Consider the following 17,586-nt stretch of genomic DNA (forward strand, 5'->3'; position numbering starts at 1 on the left):
GCAAATTACTGACCTCTGTCATCATTTTAGGTGGGGGAACTTGCACAATCAGTGGCTGACTAAATACTTTTTTGCCCCACTGTAGTGTCTATGGTGATGAGTAAACCAGTTAAATGAGAAGAAAAGATGCACTGCAAGTCTAAGAAATTATTTTTAAATATAACCTTAAGTCAGTATGTGCAAAACAAAAATAAATAAATAAATAAATCAAACCAAACAAAATAAAACCCAAGAAAAATGGTAAAACTCAACTTTAACTATCTGCGTTTAAAAGCATTTGCTGAAATGTAAATTTAAAGTCAGAGCTTCAGAAGGGAGCCTTGGGCTCATCTCTTTTATTTGTATGTTTGAATATAAGACTCCATGCTTGTGCAAGGCTTTTAAGGACCACGGTGCTACCAATCATCTGGTTTTGTGACAACATGTTCAGTTTTGTGAATGACAAAGCTGGGAATCCCGGCACTTTAATCCTATGTGGTAAGACAAACACACGTTTCCACTTTATCTTCAGGTCACCAATACCTGAGGCCTGCTTCTAACGCAGAGGTTTTATCTGATCCCTATTCTGTGAATGCCAGCTGTTCTGTAGTACTACTCAGTTCTTCACCACTCAGAGCTATGTTTGTCCTTCCTATCCTCCACACGCACTCTCTCTTAAGCTTTCCTCTTTCCATCTAGACTTTGGCCCCACTGAGGTCATTTGTAGCTCAGGAAACCGATCAATAATCAGTCCAAATTTACTGGCTAAGTGCTTACCTTGTATCCTCAGTGCCATTCAATCCAGCCTGGGACTTGCATCTGCCTAGAGCAGAGTCAAGTATCACATGTCCATGGTGCTCATGGGGCTTCTGAGAAACACAAGAATTAAAGGGCCAAAGATAATTATGGCTGTAAAAAAATATAAACACAGAGACCTAAAATATAAAGGGAGTGTGTTCTTCGTAGCTCAGCGTTTAGCTGGTAGCCATTTGTGGATGGAATATAACCATATGGCAAAATATAGGCTTTGACAGTAGGAGTTAGCATGAGGATGATACTGGGAGGTGCTATATGGACTAATATGGGTACTAACGTGGTCATAATATTAATTATGATCTTACACGGACCAGTGAAACACGACAGCATTAACTTACACTTATTTTCACTGCCATTAGCCCAAACATGACTTAATATCAAACCATAAACAATGAGTGGACGGAAAAGAATAGTTTTCCTGTTTAAAACTGAATCCCGAATTTGTTCCCAAGTCTGTTTTTAGACGAGCTTATTTCACCAAAACTGGAAAAATGTGTTTCGTAATGATAGCTTACCGTTTGTGGGAGTCTCCATGTTCGCCTGGACACACACGAAAAAAGCAAAACTTCCAAACGGGCTCCAAAGATTCACGCACAGTAATGTGTGTGTATTCAGTTCCACGTACCAACTTATTTCGACCCGTCTTCTACCTCACCCTGTTGACAACGACTAAACTGCACTTAGTTCCTTAAAGAAGAATGGGAAAAAAACGCTGGAGTCACGGGAGGCCAGAGTAATCGAAACCGAGCAGACGGATAACTCCATTGCAATGCGGTTTGGGATAGCCAATCGATGTTTTGACAGAGCTGCTTTGCAGGCCTGAGCTGGTGAGGCAGATGTGTAAGGTAAACAGTGTAAAATGTAAATAAGTCGGGAACACTAGTGTACAGTTTTTTTTCTGGCTTATCTTGGGGACACAAAATTTACTAAATTAAAATAAACTCCTTTTGTAGATTATCATAAAAGAAAAAGAAAGCAAATCCATCTTTTATTTTGCTTGTGTGCAGGCTAATCAGTTAAAAAGTGTGTGAATAACAGTCACATCTAATTAGTATTTAAGAGCTAAATGCATTAAAGAAGGATGTTATTTACAGCAGTTTTTATCTTCACAAAAAGGCGCAGCTGACACCTGCTGAAAATAAACATTGAGTGTAATGTACAGTTAAAAGTTCCCTCCTGTGATTTAAATAGTGGTACTGCTAATGTCGTGTTGCCATCTAGTGTTAGCAACTGGCAACTGGCCCCATTAAACTGATGGTACTGCAGGTTGTGTTAAGGTATGTAATAAAAAGAAAATAATTAGTCTTTCATGTATCAGTTACATTGGAAACAATTTTATTATTAGTCTGAATGCCTTTGGGTTAATTTTCTTTTTTAGACTCTTTATTCTGAATAACTAATTTACAGTTTGATTTGTTAAGCATCATGAGTAACTGTTTAGGAAGTTAATTATAGTTATCATACATTCAACATGTTATTTTCCCCATATTACACCCTTCAGAACACTTTTCACACAATATATGAGGACCTTCACATACGACCCCTGTCACACAACAGTTTGATGGAGAAAGCGAGATCCACTGTGTAAGCTAATAGTGTAATACTGGATATAACGGTTTCCATAATAACCAGCTGTTGTGTTATGGCGTTTTTGTTTTCATTCAGCTGCAGTATCTTGGTAAAACAAATCACTGTGGCCAACATGTAGAGCAGTACTCCAATTAGGGAGAAGCCAGCCAAAAATCTGTCAAAAGGCAGAAGACATCGCCCAGCAAAGTCACCTACTATAACCACCAGTGTAATTAGAGACATGAGGATGCAGACACCATATGACACACCAGAGACCGATAGCTGCCATGCTACTCCATTAAGGAGTTCATGGACCATCTCCACAACCAGAGGTATGATCATACAGCCCCCCCATAGCTGGATGATCTTGAGGAGACCCGGCATGGTGCTCATGTAGCCTCTTTGCTCGTGCGCTTGGGTGCGGAGCACAATTGACTCTGAGGTGTAGGCCAGGAAGGTGAGACCTGAGGCCACTGCAGCCGCCACAGGACGTGGTAGTTCCCCCTTATGATCCATCACCATCCAAGGGAAAATCACAGATGTACTGAAAGTCATCAGTGCCCCCAACACTGCCACCGTCATAGTTAGGTTCTTCCAGGATACTCGGATAAGACTGTGAAACTGGATGATGCTCAGCATGTGGATGAGCAGGGTAATGGTGAAGAAGAAGCACCAGATGAACATACAGAAGATCCTAAAGGTTCTGTTCCAAGTTGTGTTACTATGTTCCACAGAGGCCACAAGACTGAATGCTGTGCAGGTTGTTAGGACTTCCAATGTGCGCACCAGGAAAAGGGGACTGGTGAAGTCTCTGGCCTCTAGTACAATCACAGGCATTGTCACACCGTGCACTCTGAGCGATCTAGCATCCAGCAGTATATTTAGGCGTCTTGAACAATACCTCAGTCTCAGTTCCTCAAGGTTTATTTTTTTTATATCTTGTAGTTCAAAAGTTCAGCCAGCTTGTATAAATCCACAAATATCCGTTTAATCAGGGTTTTGGAGAATAGTCCAGTAGTGTCCATGGAAGCAGTTAACTCAACAAGATCATAATAATACAAAAAAACCTAATAAATCTTGAAATTATTTCACTGTCTTCCTTCCGTTCTCCAGCACCTAAATATGTGTAAAATGAAACTTCAAAACAGCACCTCTTGGAATATATTTCGAAGCACGGTTGGTGTCAAAATAGACCTCGCCTACTTCCTTTTTGAGGTTGCAGCCGTGCACTTTCAGTCTCAGTGGAGGTAGGTGCAAATGGCCACAACAAAAAGCAAATGCAAACAGAGCAATCTTCCTCCTACCTTCAGTTCTCATGAAGCGTTGTTCCTTTTTTTTCTTCTGAAGTAGCAGTAATAAGATAGAGCGGGGTTTTTTTTTATTGTTTGAAGATGTATGTCGTGCATTTGTTTTAGGACAATATTCACTGATCTGCGGAGTGCTGTAGATCATTTAGAGTTGCTTGGTGGATCTGTTTGTGGGTGTGCCCTGCTGTACTCTCAGGGGAGAATAGGCTGATATTGTAAAGAGCATCTGTTACCCCCCTGCCACTACCACCCCCACCCCTCACTTTTTTGTAACATTTGGAAATAAGTTGTGTTGAGAGCTAGAAGAAAGCTGTAAACATTTTACTGCTTGATTGCATCCATGGGTGTGACTTTGTCTAGCATACACTGTAAATAGATTTACGATGTAGAATCACTGTGTGCGTGCATAATTATCTGCATGCATGTTTTCACAGGGAAGATATAAAAGTGTTCCCGTGTGTACATGTATTTATACAAGCACAAGATAATCTCTGTGGAAATAACCAATCTCTTTGCCTCTGTGTTTTGCCACATGTCCTGTTTGTGTTATATATAGATGCTGTATACACCATTTCCCCAGTTACCGCAGTCTCAAGGCAAAAACTTTGACAGAAAGCTAAAGACACATCTGATAAGCAGCTGAGGTAATGGCTGTGATGCGTGTATCAGGGTTTTGAACACATCTGTATATAGCTTAACAAGAACCCAGATCTAAGACCAAGGCTTGTCTCAGTTTCAAAGATAACTTTCAGAAGTTCCTTTTTAAAAAATCTCTTTTTACAAGATGTTACTGTAAAAACCCACATGATGAATGGCTTACATTTCTGATTCCTTATAGTGCCCTCATGTGGTAACAAAATGAAATGCAACTTTTTAAACTTACCACAGAATTTCAGTAATGATGGAAGGCTGTCTGTAGTTATGGATAAGCAGCAGCAGAGGGTGAACTTGTTTATAATATGAACAAAGAAAATCCACCTTAAAATTCTGAGTAATTGCACATATACACTAGTTTATACCCTAGTAGTTTTCCATTCAATTACAAGAATCTAATAGATGGTTTTAAGACAGGGAAAATTAAAAACAGTTCAAGTTCTTACAATTTACTTGGGAAATGTGGCAGGTTTTCATCTGAAACCCTTTCGTCATGTCATCTTTTATATACTGAATTCCCCTTTCTGTAAACTCCTGGTCATTGTGCTATCCTCAATGATGCTTGATTCATAGTGTAAGATCATTTATTAATATTAATATGTGAATGAAAACTTACAAAGAAGACTGGAAACATTAAGCTTGCTTGTTTTAAAAATGGTTGAGCCATATGAGTCTAGTGTGAAAAGTGTGACATTTTGGTTCATGTGTTGTAGCAGCTTTGCTGTTACAAAGTAGGTATATGGCAACAAAGAGAAGAACTGTGCTGTTTTTATTCTGCTTAAATATGTCAGCTGATGCATTTATTTGTTGCATTAACTGACTTATAAACTTTGCAAAGCAGAATATATGTATACCAGTCTTTATATGCTGTTATACTGTTTTAGGGATGCATCTGCAAACCTGCAGCACTGACAGTGCACGGTTCCACCACATCACAGGAAGTGATGTCTTTCTTGTGATGACTGTGAGAGTCATTTTTACTCTGAATGTTATTAGCACGATTCTCTGAAATGCCTTCACATGCCATGTAGCCTACTGAGTTTAAATAAAACCTTTACCCTCTGATCGACATTGTGATGATAACCTGAAAATTACAAATAGTACGACAATAAAAAAAGGCTTAACGTACATTTCACTTCATATGTTTTTACCACGTACTTAGTACAGTATTGAGTAGTCAATCGCTAATGGCTTGTACCATTTCCTGGTGATTTTTTTTCCTCAAATTTTGATGCCTTTTGTTTTTATGATTTCATGGTTGCGTTTAGTTTTGAGCCTTGAAAGCTGTAAGTGGTTGTACAGCTAATTATTTTATTACTGAGAGGTTCTTTGATGCTTGATGAATCATGAGAGATATTCTAGCAGCCTGAGTCCATGGTAGCATAACTCAGCGGCAGTTTAAGCTCCAACTTTAGCAAAAAGGAAATTTTAAACTCTGACAAGTAGAGCTTTTTCTGACAACCAAACTGCTTCCATTCTACTTGTAAAAACTCTGGGAGACACAAGTAATCAGTTATGGAAAAAGTAGATTCTGTAGGTCTCAAACTAAGTGCATCTTCCCTGTATGTGTTCAGACGTATTGGGCATTTGGCTAACAATTCACTGCAAAGCAAACTAATAAGATGCAGTGTTGTGACCTTTGAGTGCCTTTCTTTTTTACAATAAATAGTATTGTGTGCTTTTATTCCGTTGAAATCCTGAAAGTAAGTCGACATTAACATACTAAAAACTTTTACATATTGTGAACTTTGCAGTATGTTTGATCATGTGTCAGATCAGTCTTTATATTTCTTTTAATAAACTGTACTGTACTGTTTAGTCAGAAAAGTTGCAGCAACAACAAAGCACAGTTCACACTGTTAACACTGTGTAATTTTAACACTGACTGCCTAATAATTCTGTGAAATGTTTTCCAACACCATGTACTGACAGTGTAAACACCCCTACCTACCCACCCCACAGACACGCACATGCTCACTCTAACCCTCAATCATAGTTTAGACAATTTGAACTTCATCATACTATTAAACCAATAATAGACATGAACTTTTTTTCATGATACCCTTTATTAAAATCTAGTCTGATGGATGTAGGTGGTAGTGTGTAACAAACAGCGTTCAAACGAAAAACACGAAACAAACCATAAAAGCAGACTTCATATGCACTTTTATTGTTAACTGGATGGAAATTTTCGGTACAATTCATGGCAAAAATATACACATACTGCAGTGTGCCAAGAAATCAATAAACTCACAAGGACAATGATAATATCTCTTGATTGAATTCCTCTTCTCAATGACAAGATTATTAAAGAGCACGAGCTTTCTTTTTTGCTAAAGGGTGGATTTAACTCTGAATAAGCTTTAAGCTGGAATTGTGTTAATGTTTACTGACTTCTTACCAGGAACTGCATTAGAAATGTCAAGTTGGCTTCAGTGGTTTTACTGCAGAAGAACTTAATCTTGAATTCTTAATGTGCAATAAAAAACAGTTATAACTAAAATGGTGGTTATTGATGAGACACATTTATAAGACAAATATGTGCTATAATTGATATAAATCTAATGCAAGCTTAATAAGGTTTCCCTATTCAGCTAAATTAGTCAGATTACATCAGACCACAAAGTATTGAAAACAAGATAAGCTAAAAAATAAACTAAAGAAAGATAAGCTGCATTTGAATAAAGGAAAATGGTGTAAGTACTTGGTTTATGTGGTATGAGAATAACACAGTCTGTGTTGGTTGAATACTACGGGTTGGTTGTGTATTGTTTAAGACCCTGAAATGTGTGTTACTGTTAGGGCATCTTATATATTCTAACTCAAATCGTGATGTTCTCTGTAGTCTAATCAAATAGTTTTTGAGCCTAATTCTAACCAGGCAGTGATTAAAAATGAAACTAAACAGTGGGTGAAACAGAAAACAAACTGCGGTCTCCAGCTTCACACTTTGGCCACTGTAACTGGTCACCTATGGGTATTTTAGGCCTTTGTTGGGTACTTGGTGGCTCCGGGGTGTCTGACTGAGTGTTTAGGTGTGATTGGTGAGCTGTTTCCTTGGGGGATGTGGCCAGGGGTGGCTTGGGCCTCTTTGTCGTGTGGTGGGGGCTCTGCTAGGTGTTGGGTGGTACTCGGGGTCTGGGACCCCATCCTCAGCTCGTGCTGAGGTGGCCGTTCTCTGGCGGGGGTTGGCTGGGATGGACACACGGTTGTCATCGGGAAGTGTGGCCTCAGATCTTCAGCTCTCTTGACTGTCCTCGGTCTCCTCTCTTTGTTTCGGCCTTTAGGTGCTGCGTATCGTTTGAGTGTGCTTTGTTACCGATGCAGCAGTTGGAGTCCTAGCATATCTGTTTGCTTCATCCTTGACCCCCCCCCCCCCCCCCCCCCACACACACACACACACACATACTGTTTTCTCTCTTTTTTCCTGGTCCTTTTCTTCGTCCATTCCTCCACTCCAGCAATATTATGAATTACAGTGGGGCAAAAAAGTATTTAGTCAGCCACCGATTGTGCAAGTTCCCCCACTTAAAATGATGACAGAGGTCAGTAATTTGCACCAGAGGTACACTTCAACTGTGAGAGACAGAATGTGAAAAAAACCATGAATTCACATGGTAGGATTTGTAAAGAATTTATTCGTAAATTAGGGTGGAAAATAAGTATTTGGTCACCTCAAACAAGGAAAATCTCTGGCTCTCACAGACCTGTAACGTCTTCTGTAAGAAGCTTTTCTGTCCCCCACTCGTTACCTGTATGAATGGCACCTGTTTGAACTCATCATCTGTATAAAAGACACCTGTCCACAGCCTCAAACAGTCAGACTCCAAACTCCGCCATGGCCAAGACCAAAGAGCTTTCGAAGGACACCAGGAAAAGTATTGTAGACCTGCACCAGACTGGAAAGAGTGAATCTACAATAGGCAAGCAGCTTGGTGTGAAAAAATCAACTGTGGGAGCAATCATCAGAAAATGGAAGACATACAAGACCACTGATAATCTCCCTCGATCTGGGGCTCCACGCAAGATCTCATCCCGTGGGGTCAAAATGATCATGAGAACGGTGAGCAAAGATCCCAGAACCACACGGGGGGACCTGGTGAATGACCTGCAGAGAGCTGGGACCAAAGTAACAAAGGTCACCATCAGTAACACACTACAACGGCAGGGAATCAAATCCCGCAGTGCCAGACGTGTTCCGCTGCTGAAGCCAGTGCATGTCCAGGCCCGTCTGAAGTTTGCCAGAGAGCACATGGATGATACAGCAGAGGATTGGGAGAATGTCATGTGGTCAGATGAAACCAAAGTAGAACTTTTTGGTATAAACTCAACTCATCGTGTTTGGAGGAAGAAGAATACTGAGTTGCATCCCAAGAACACCATACCTACTGTGAAGCATGGGGGTGGAAACATCATGCTATGGGGCTGTTTTTCTGCCAAGGGGACAGGACGACTGATCCGTGTTAAGGACAGAATGAATGGGGCCATGTATCGTGAGATTTTGAGCCAAAACCTCCTTCCATCAGTGAGAACTTTGAAGATGAAACGAGGCTGGGTCTTCCAACATGACAATGATCCAAAACACACCGCCCGGGCAACAAAGGAGTGGCTCCGTAAGAAGCATTTGAAAGTCCTGGAGTGGCCTAGCCAGTCTCCAGACCTCAACCCCATAGAAAATCTGTGGCGGGAGTTGAAAGTCCGTGTTGCTCGGCGACAGCCCCAAAACATCACTGCTCTCGAGAAGATCTGCATGGAGGAATGGGCCAAAATACCAGCTACTGTGTGTGCAAACCTGGTAAAGACCTATAGTAAACGTTTGACCTCTGTTATTGCCAACAAAGCTTATGTTACAAAGTATTGAGTTGTATTTTTGTTATTGACCAAATACTTATTTTCCACCCTGATTTACGAATAAATTCTTTACAAATCCTACCATGTGGATTCATGGATTTTTTTTTCACATTCTGTCTCTCACAGTTGAAGTGTACCTCTGGTGCAAATTACTGACCTCTGTCATCATTTTAGGTGGGGGAACTTGCACAATCGGTGGCTGACTAAATACTTTTTTGCCCCACTGTATAAAATGAAATAAATGAATGAAGCAAAAACATCAACAAGAAGAGTCTACTGTGCTCCTCTTGGGAAAGCAAACATGTTTGGCACAACAAAGCATTCGGACCATTATTCTGCTTGCTTCTGAGCAAGACAGGTTTAAAAAAAGAAAAAAAAACAAGGGTAGCTAGGAATAATAAAATAATAAATGGGCAACCTGGGCGAGATGAAGACAAACGTTTAGAGATGCTGACAAGAACACAGGCTCCTGGTTTGATGCTAGCATCTCTCAGATGACTCTTGGATCACTGACAAAAATAAGCATGAATAAACTCATATTTAAAAAAACAAGTTGTTCCTGTATTATGGTTTCTACGGAAACTGCGAAAAACAACAGCTACAACAGGAATCAAAAATTGCACATTTATTTAGTACAGCAGCATGCATAAGACTCTCTAGTCCAATCATCATATAAATCTCTGGGAGTAACAATCAAGGCAACCTCACTAATCAAGGTGTGATGTGGCTGACTGGCACACACAAGGTCACACACACAACAAAAAAAACCCCAAAACTTTTTTTTAAAAAGTGAGAGGCAAGTTGGCGCAATAGTCCAGCTGACTACCTTCACTTTCTGCTGTCATGCAAAAGCGCTACTGGCTGAAACTGAACACGGGTTACCTCATGTAAAGAGGCTACATTTGTGTGTATAGTCGTTTCGCCTGATCTAGAATTAAGCTGCATATCTGAGCCCTAGTCTTTTAAATGTCCCAATTCCTAATTAATGTAGCAGAGAAGTAGGTAGACGTTTCACAGCTTGCCGAGAGAGGGTGCATGCGCAGACGTTTTATGTTGGAGACTCGGAGAGGTCCGTCAGTAACGTGATTCCCGGAACGGTGCTCCTCACGGACAGTCAGTTTACTTTACTGTTTAGACCTTACCGGTGTAAAGTATTTACTAAAACGCGCACGAAAGAGTTTACGTGTAAATACGCGCGTCACTTCAGTCGTTAGATAATCAGTCCATTTTAATGCTGTTAGGTTGCTCATTTAGTGGAGTCCTACGGTAAAATACATTAAAACAGCAGAATATTTTACATTACAGTTTAAAAACCCTACGCAGATCTAATTAAAAAGTTAATCCACGCACACACAGGCGGGCTCTCGATCAGCGCCCTCACCCTGCAGCCAGTCAGAAATAAGGTAAACGAAAACAAATGCAGCGAAAAATTCAAATCGCAAAAATTGTTACAATTTGACAATGATACCGTGATACCGGAATTACAGATATTTTTAAGAACACGTGAGTGTTGGTTTTTATGAGCAGCGACTTTATGAGCAGTTACTTGCTCTTCCCAGCTGAAAATTCCTGCGCGCTCCCAGAGACACCGCCGTATGCTCATTTGGAATTAATCAAAGGGATGTGCTTCTTTATGCCACTAGCAAATGTGGGGCGATCGTGGCTCAAGAGTTGGGAGTTCGCCTTGTAATCGGAAGGTTGCCGGTTCGAGCCCCGGCTCGGACAGTCTCGGTCGTTGTGTCCTTGGGCAAGACACTTCACCCGTTGCCTACTGGTGGTGGTCAGAGGGCCCGGTGGCGCCAGTGTTCGGCAGCCTCGCCTCTGTCAGTGCGCCCCAGGGTGGCTGTGGCTACAATGTAGCTGGCATCACCAGTGTGTGAATGTGTGGATGACAGGTTGTGTAAAGCGCTTTGGGGTCCTTAGGGACTAGAAAAGCGCTATACAAATACAGGCCATTTACCATTTAGTAAAAAGACAGCATAAGCAGTGTATGGGACAATTCATGAAACGTGCTGACATCTGGTTATATTCAGGAGTGTGGTTCTTAACACAACCTGTCGACAAAACAATGTCAAATAACACAGACTTATGATCTGAAAACACTGCATCTAAAATCATCAAGTTTAAAACAAGCAGGCTATAGGATGAGACAAGGTTCACTGTATGCCCACATGCATGTGCAGGCCCAGCCACCCACTGTGTGAGATTAAGCTAAGGCTTTTTAAAAAGTCATATAAGAAGTGGACAGTAAATCACAACACATAACACTGGGTTAGAGCAGTCCTGCTCAAATAAGGTCAATTAAACACTGGAGGAAAATGAGGGAGAAAGCTGCTTACAGTCGTATATACTCCAAAAAACAGTTTCTATTCCCCCACCTTGGCCTGAAGTCTGGGGAGAATTAAATTAAGCACAGTTAGGCAGTGCCCAGTAGTATTCACTTGTCTGTAGTCATACACAAATAACCTTAAGTAACATTCCAATCTTAATCCATAGGGTTTAATATGGTGTTGACCCACACTTTGCTAATATAACAGCATCAGCTCTTATATTCAGGCAAGAAGACCTGGCTTACTCTATTTCATCCCAAAGGTGTCCTATGAGATTGAGGTCAGGATTCTGCGTAGGCCCGTCAAGTTCTTCCACACCAAACATGCTCATCCATGTTTTTATGGAACTTGCTTTGTGCAGTGGGGTGGAGTTACGTTGGAATAGGTGTGAATAGACTGCACAATAGACTGGAGGGTGTTCGCTCTGTGTTGTAGCGTCCTGATGACACCCAGTTTGTGCTCCAGTGGATGATGAGAGTCAAACCTTAAATACTGTTCTGAATATGTTGGTTTACGGTACACATAAACTCTTACATGTCCCCCATTACTGATAGAAATCTCAGAGTCTAAGAAGGCTAACATGTCATTTTTCATATCCTTCCTAGTGAAGTTGATGTGTTGGTCCACCGAATTAATGTTATCTGTGAATTTTTACCCAGGTGTCATCCACATACCTGAACCAATGACTTGATGGTGTTCCAGGGTAGGATAACAAAGCCCTCTTTTCCACTTCTTCCATGTACAAGTTGGCCACAATAGGTGAAACCGAGGAACCCATGGCACACCCATGTTTCTGCCTGTAGTACTGACCCTTGTATGTGACATTGGAGGGATTCGGACACAGTTCCAAGAGCAAACACACTTGGTTGGTGCTGAAGGTGGTCGTGTTTCTGTAATCTCTTACAAACTACCTCCACTGCTTCAGTGACTGGAACACAAGTGAACAGACATGTAACATCATACAAGACCAATATTTCATCTGCCTCCATAATGATTTCACTTCCCTTCTCAACAAAATCCAAGGTGTTCTGGTTGTGGTGTTTAGAGCTGCCTGCCAGCAGGTTGAAGATCCAAGACAGAAACTTGGGTGACCAAGTTGATCACGAAGACAATTTGTCTTAAAGGTACACCCTGTTTATGTATCTTCGGTAAACCATATAGACTTGGTGTAGCTTCCCCTGGGTATAGCCTGTGGTATGAGGTCTGGTCCATAGTATTGTCTTCGTCTAACTGCTATCACCTTCTTCAAGTTCTCATATTTTGGCTAAAAATTTTTCTGCTAATTATTGTTGCCCCATAACTGACTAGACCTAGATTCTAGTACAGATGAAGAAGTGGCGTTTTGATTGTGCCTTGTTATTGTTGCACATTTAATAAATAAATGTTTCTTCTTAGTAAGATTTTATTATCTAAAATTTGTAATTCTATATAATAAATTTTATATAATATATTCTTAAAATAGTTTGTAAGAAATTATTATATAATTTTGCTGACAAAAGCAAAGCTGTCATGGGACTCTGCAGGCCGGTCAAAAACGACACCCTTACTACTTCCATAGGAATGCAAGGTAAGTAACGGCCAGGTGCTGATAATCCAGTGCACTTGATTAACTGATTATCAGCATGTCTGGCCACGTGTATAGAAGCAGAGGATTTGGCAGTTTGGGCTGGTCTGCAGTATTCAGGTGTATATTAACACAATGTCGCAATCTTCCTAGGAGTGGATGTTCTAGCAAATTTGTTTGGGTGTTGTTTTGTGCTTGTTTTGCATCCACAGCATTCAGCATTCATTCTTGCAATCACTGAATCGACCATGAACTTTTTTGTATACCAAAGTTAGTCTGACACCTAAATCCACCGAAACTTGGTCTTGCAGCAGGACAATAATCCAAAGCACAGTTTGGCTGGAAAAAAAAAGAATCAAGGCCCAGTTCAGAACTCAGGGGACTGAAATGCTGTTGAGTGCTGCAATATCTGCATAACTGCAAGATATTGCTGGTAAGGAGGATTTCACAATGGGTGTACTTAACCTTTGTTTTATTTCAATAATGTGTAAAGAGCAATAGTTTCCACACACATTAAATATGTGTGAAGGAAGTAAAACTGGTGCGCATATGACATTGACTTTTTATATGTTCAGTATAAAAACTCAACGTCTTCATCTGTACAACAGTCTAGATCAGATCATAGACTGTACTAACCAAAGCCTGCGGTCAACTGTCAAAGTAAGACCACCAAGTCCTTTGTTTCTTTAAGAATGATTACATGCAGGGTTAACAAGTTTAATAGCCTTTTATCTATAAATTGTTGTTTGCATGCCCACACTTTATGAACGTGGAGAAATTTGATTTTTTTTTTAAAGATATCTTAGCAGCATTTGTTTTCTGGAATTTTTTTAGGACAGTAAAGTCTGTCTAAATGTTTTCAAAGTGTACTCAACTTCTCACCAGATTAAGAAAAGCAAGCAATTTTTGTCTTTTTTTCCTTTTATATTACATTGTTTTGCAGTGGTCTACTTTAACATTTCTCTTCGTCTCTTTTTGTATCTTTACTGTGCTAAATAAGAACTGGTACTTCACTTTAGTATGCACAGGTACAATAGAAAATCACAGTAAACACAACTTTACCACTGTTTGGTTTAATTTAAAAAGCTGCCAGGGTAGAGTGAGGTAGGTACTGAGGCAGGATATAGGTTGACCACTCATACTCATACCACTACATAGACACAAAAGTTTAACTGTGTGATTTCTGGTTTCACATACATCTCCACTGAGAAATGACAAATTATTTGGGGGTGAAGTGAACATTTGAAAAATACTCTATTATATTGGTCATTTTTTTATATTTAAAGTTTAATCATCATTTAATCTCTTCTCATTGTTCCATTCAGATGGCAAAGCTGTGGCACGTCCTGCTCCTGTGTTGGGCATGGAGTCCCTTGTGCCTTCCATCCAGTGTGAGCTTCATTGGTACACCACAGGAGTGTGAAAAGGCTCACTTTGTCCCTGGTTACAACTTGGGTGGTGAAGGCTTTGACATTGTGACGATGGAGAGAAAAGGTGCCTATGTGATCGACACTGAAACATGGAAGATTGGAAATGGTAACTGTAGGATGTACTGTAACCGTTACATGAATGGCGAGAAACAGAAGGTCCCTGTTGCTGTGGTGGACTGGAGAACCCTGCCCAAGTGCAGTTTGAAGGTCTCCAGTGTGGTCTATGATTCTGTTGAAACTCTTGTCAGTGACTCGACATCATCTGTATCCAACAACTGGACAATTGGCCTTGACGTCCCGGTAGATCCTTCAGCAAAGGTTGGGGTTGGCTTAGGAGGTTCTCACTCAAGAGATTCCACCTTTGCCATGAAAAAGTCAAAACAAGACCGCTACACCTTCTTACACCATTCGATCAACTGTAAATTCTATGGGTGAGTATGTCAGGGAATATTTATGGAAGCCCGTTTCCGAAACTCGAAATTTTGAGAAATGTAACTCGAAATTTCGAGTTAGCTCTGGCAATCAGTAATCTACGTGGAATGCGCACTCAAAACTGGATCGCAACAAATCGGCGCTTTCGAGAGTATGTTTGCTGATAGTAACACCATGTGATTCAGCTAATAACACAAGGATTTCATAATTTGTGAAGCCACACTGAAAATAATCAGCAATTTGTGCATTCAGGACTGACTGTAATAGTGGTAGCTTAGCTGTAGCATTTGTAGCTGAGGGCTTCAGCTTCTGGGTAACAAAGAAATGACGTAATTCACATAGATTACTGATTGGCAGTGCTAGCTCAAAATTTGGAGTTAATAACTCCAAATTTTGAGAAAAGTAAGTCAAAATTTCGAGCTACTTTTATTCTAAATTTCGATAAAATAACTCTAAATTTTGTGTTATGGATACATTTTTTTAGTGACAGAAATGCACTTTTTTTTATAATAACAAATTTTATTTCATTTGAATTTATGTGACGTCAAACAGATTTTCAATTATGTGTCACATATAGCCTATTTTAATTTTAAGTATGTAAAACATTACAGAAAAAAACGTCAGTGTAAAAAAGCCCTATCATATATAGAAAATGTTCACAGTTATTGAAGCACATCGTTAAGTTTGAGTTTTCCTTGTTTCTGTGTTTGGATTAATTATTGTTCCTCAATATGGCTGGCAATGGTTAATGTATTTGGCAGATATAATGTAAAACGGATGACGAACATCTAGTTGACATGAACTCAATATGCAAACTTATTATAATGATTTTTAAGACAATGCTCCCTGGTGCAATATACTGTGAAAAGCTAAAAATGATGCCCTCCTGCTCCCAGTCTGTATACTTTGCTAAGCCATCCACTGGATCAGATTGGCCAGTGAGTCATATGTTTGACAACACTGTTTCTTAATAGTTTGCTGCCATTTCCTCTGCGATTAATAAAGTATTATGATTTGACTTAAAGGAAACAAAATCTAAGGTGATTCACTTTTCTGTGATATGCTTTTCTGTTCCACAGCTACAGACTGGCAACAAGTCCTCCTTTGAGTCAAGAATTTAAGTCGGCTTTGGATATTCCCCCTTATTCCTCTAAAACTGCGCCATTATATCACAATCTGATTGACACTTATGGAACACATTACATCACACAAGTGTCTCTTGGAGGTGAAATTAAAGCAACCACTGCTGTCAAGACCTGCATGGCTACAATGAATGGACTAACAGATACTGATGTTAGTGACTGTTTGTCAGTTGAAGCTTCAGCTTCTTTTGCAAATTCTGCCAGTATTAATGCCACAATTGACCACTGTCAGAGAAAGAAAAACAAGTTGGGGTCTAATCAAACTTTCAGCAGTTCATTTAATGAGCGGCGCACAGAGGTCATTGGTGGAGATATTGATGGAGGTGATATCCTCTTTGCAGGCCAATCTGACCCCTCGGCCTATAAAAACTGGCTCATTTCTCTTAAAAGTATCCCTGATGTGGTCCAATACAACTTAAAACCCCTACACACCATACTGCCATTAAATCATCCTGCCAGGGCGGGACTGAAGCAACAAGTGGAGCAGTACATTAAGAAAAATGCAGTGCTGAAGAAATGTTCAGAAACCTGTAAGATTGGGCACCGATCAAACGCAAGAGATCCTTGTGCTTGTGTCTGCAACAGTAACCAGAACATCAAGTCAAACTGCTGTCCTGCTGGGAAAGGTCTGGCAACCTTAAAGGTGTTCAAACTTTATGCAAAGGGTCTGTATGGTGACAAGTGGACTCAGACAGATGGTTCAGTGGAGGTGACATATGGTGATCAGAAAAAGCGCACTGATATTATAAGTAATGATGACAACCCTAGATGGAGAGAAACATTTGAGTTTGGAACCATCACCATCAACATGAAAAACAAACTTAAATTTGCTGTGTATGATGAGGACAGTTACTGGAACAGTGATCTGTTAGGCGAGTGTTCATTTGATCTGCGAGCAGGGAAGGTGAGCGACAGCTGCATGCTGAATCATGGGACCTTCTTCTTTTCCTACATCGTAGAGTGTGCACCAAGTCTTAGTGGGAACCAGTGTCAGGAGTATATCCCCTCGGCCATGAGTCCGTCTTTGGCTGAGGTTTTCCACACCAGAAATGGGGTTCTTCTTGGAAAGATTGGGAATAAGTATGAGGAGTCAGTAAATGAGTGATTTTAAACCAAATGTCATTGTTAGGAAATGAGTCAGGGGGAGATGATTATGTACTGGATATCTGTTTGCTTATGTTTTTGCTTTTTATTGCAGCTAAAATATTTACATTTATTTGTTCAGTGGGTGTAATGCATGAAGAAGTCATGACAAAGAACAGTTGCCCCAGTTTGTTTTAGGTGTGAAGGAAGTAAAACTAGCACACGCCTTTGTGGGTTTTAAAGTAGTTAAAAACAAAATCTGTGACAACAGCAGACTCAAGTCTCCACTTCTAGATCAGTTAGTAAAGCATAGGCCGAATAATAGATCTATGCTGCTCTATCGATCAGAGCCTGCTGTTCACCGTCAGTGTAATACTACAAAATGCTTTGTCATTTTTAAAACATTCTTGAGTAGCACAATTGTTCACA

General features: G+C 40.2%; 3 protein-coding genes across 3 annotated transcripts in view; 1 reads left to right on the forward strand and 2 right to left on the reverse strand.

Moving 5' to 3' along the window:
- Nucleotides 1-1,469, reverse strand: part of LOC146631176 (testis-expressed protein 2-like) — a 36,887-nt gene extending 35,418 nt beyond the window's left edge. Inside the window, exons 1-2 of the mRNA XM_085355169.1 lie at nucleotides 1,311-1,469; nucleotides 757-848 (exon numbers count right to left, since the gene is read on the reverse strand). The gene's annotated coding sequence lies outside the window, so the exon portion shown is untranslated. The remainder of the gene's footprint in view (nucleotides 1-756; nucleotides 849-1,310) is intronic.
- Nucleotides 1,470-2,325: 856 nt separating this feature from the next.
- On the reverse strand, nucleotides 2,326-3,201 carry LOC146631177 (myeloid-associated differentiation marker-like). The gene has a single exon (XM_085356401.1). The coding sequence runs from the start codon at nucleotides 3,199-3,201 to the stop codon at nucleotides 2,326-2,328; it is 876 nt and encodes a 291-aa protein (XP_085212527.1).
- A 10,505-nt stretch (nucleotides 3,202-13,706) lies between these two features.
- Nucleotides 13,707-17,179, forward strand: LOC146631178 (perforin-1-like). The gene is made up of 3 exons (XM_085356402.1): nucleotides 13,707-13,730; nucleotides 14,396-14,931; nucleotides 16,012-17,179. Exons 2-3 carry the CDS (start codon nucleotides 14,396-14,398, stop codon nucleotides 17,177-17,179), a joined length of 1,704 nt encoding a protein of 567 aa, XP_085212528.1. The 5' UTR covers nucleotides 13,707-13,730.
- Nucleotides 17,180-17,586: the final 407 nt, after the last annotated feature.

Source organism: Diplotaxodon limnothrissa, linkage group LG6, assembly GCF_057381915.1.
Source record: "Diplotaxodon limnothrissa isolate DT_005_m linkage group LG6, D_limnothrissa_male_GT1.1, whole genome shotgun sequence".
In the NCBI taxonomy this organism is placed as follows: domain Eukaryota; kingdom Metazoa; phylum Chordata; class Actinopteri; order Cichliformes; family Cichlidae; genus Diplotaxodon; species Diplotaxodon limnothrissa.

Bases quoted from the DNA above. Each gene is read 5' to 3' on its own strand.
- LOC146631177 (XM_085356401.1), bottom strand. From the start codon at position 3,201: ATGCCTGTGATTGTACTAGAGGCCAGAGACTTCACCAGTCCCCTTTTC.
- LOC146631178 (XM_085356402.1), top strand. From the start codon at position 14,396: ATGGCAAAGCTGTGGCACGTCCTGCTCCTGTGTTGGGCATGGAGTCCC. The intron at 14,932-16,011 runs GTGAGTATGTCA...TCTGTTCCACAG, and splicing joins ATCAACTGTAAATTCTATGG to CTACAGACTGGCAACAAGTC.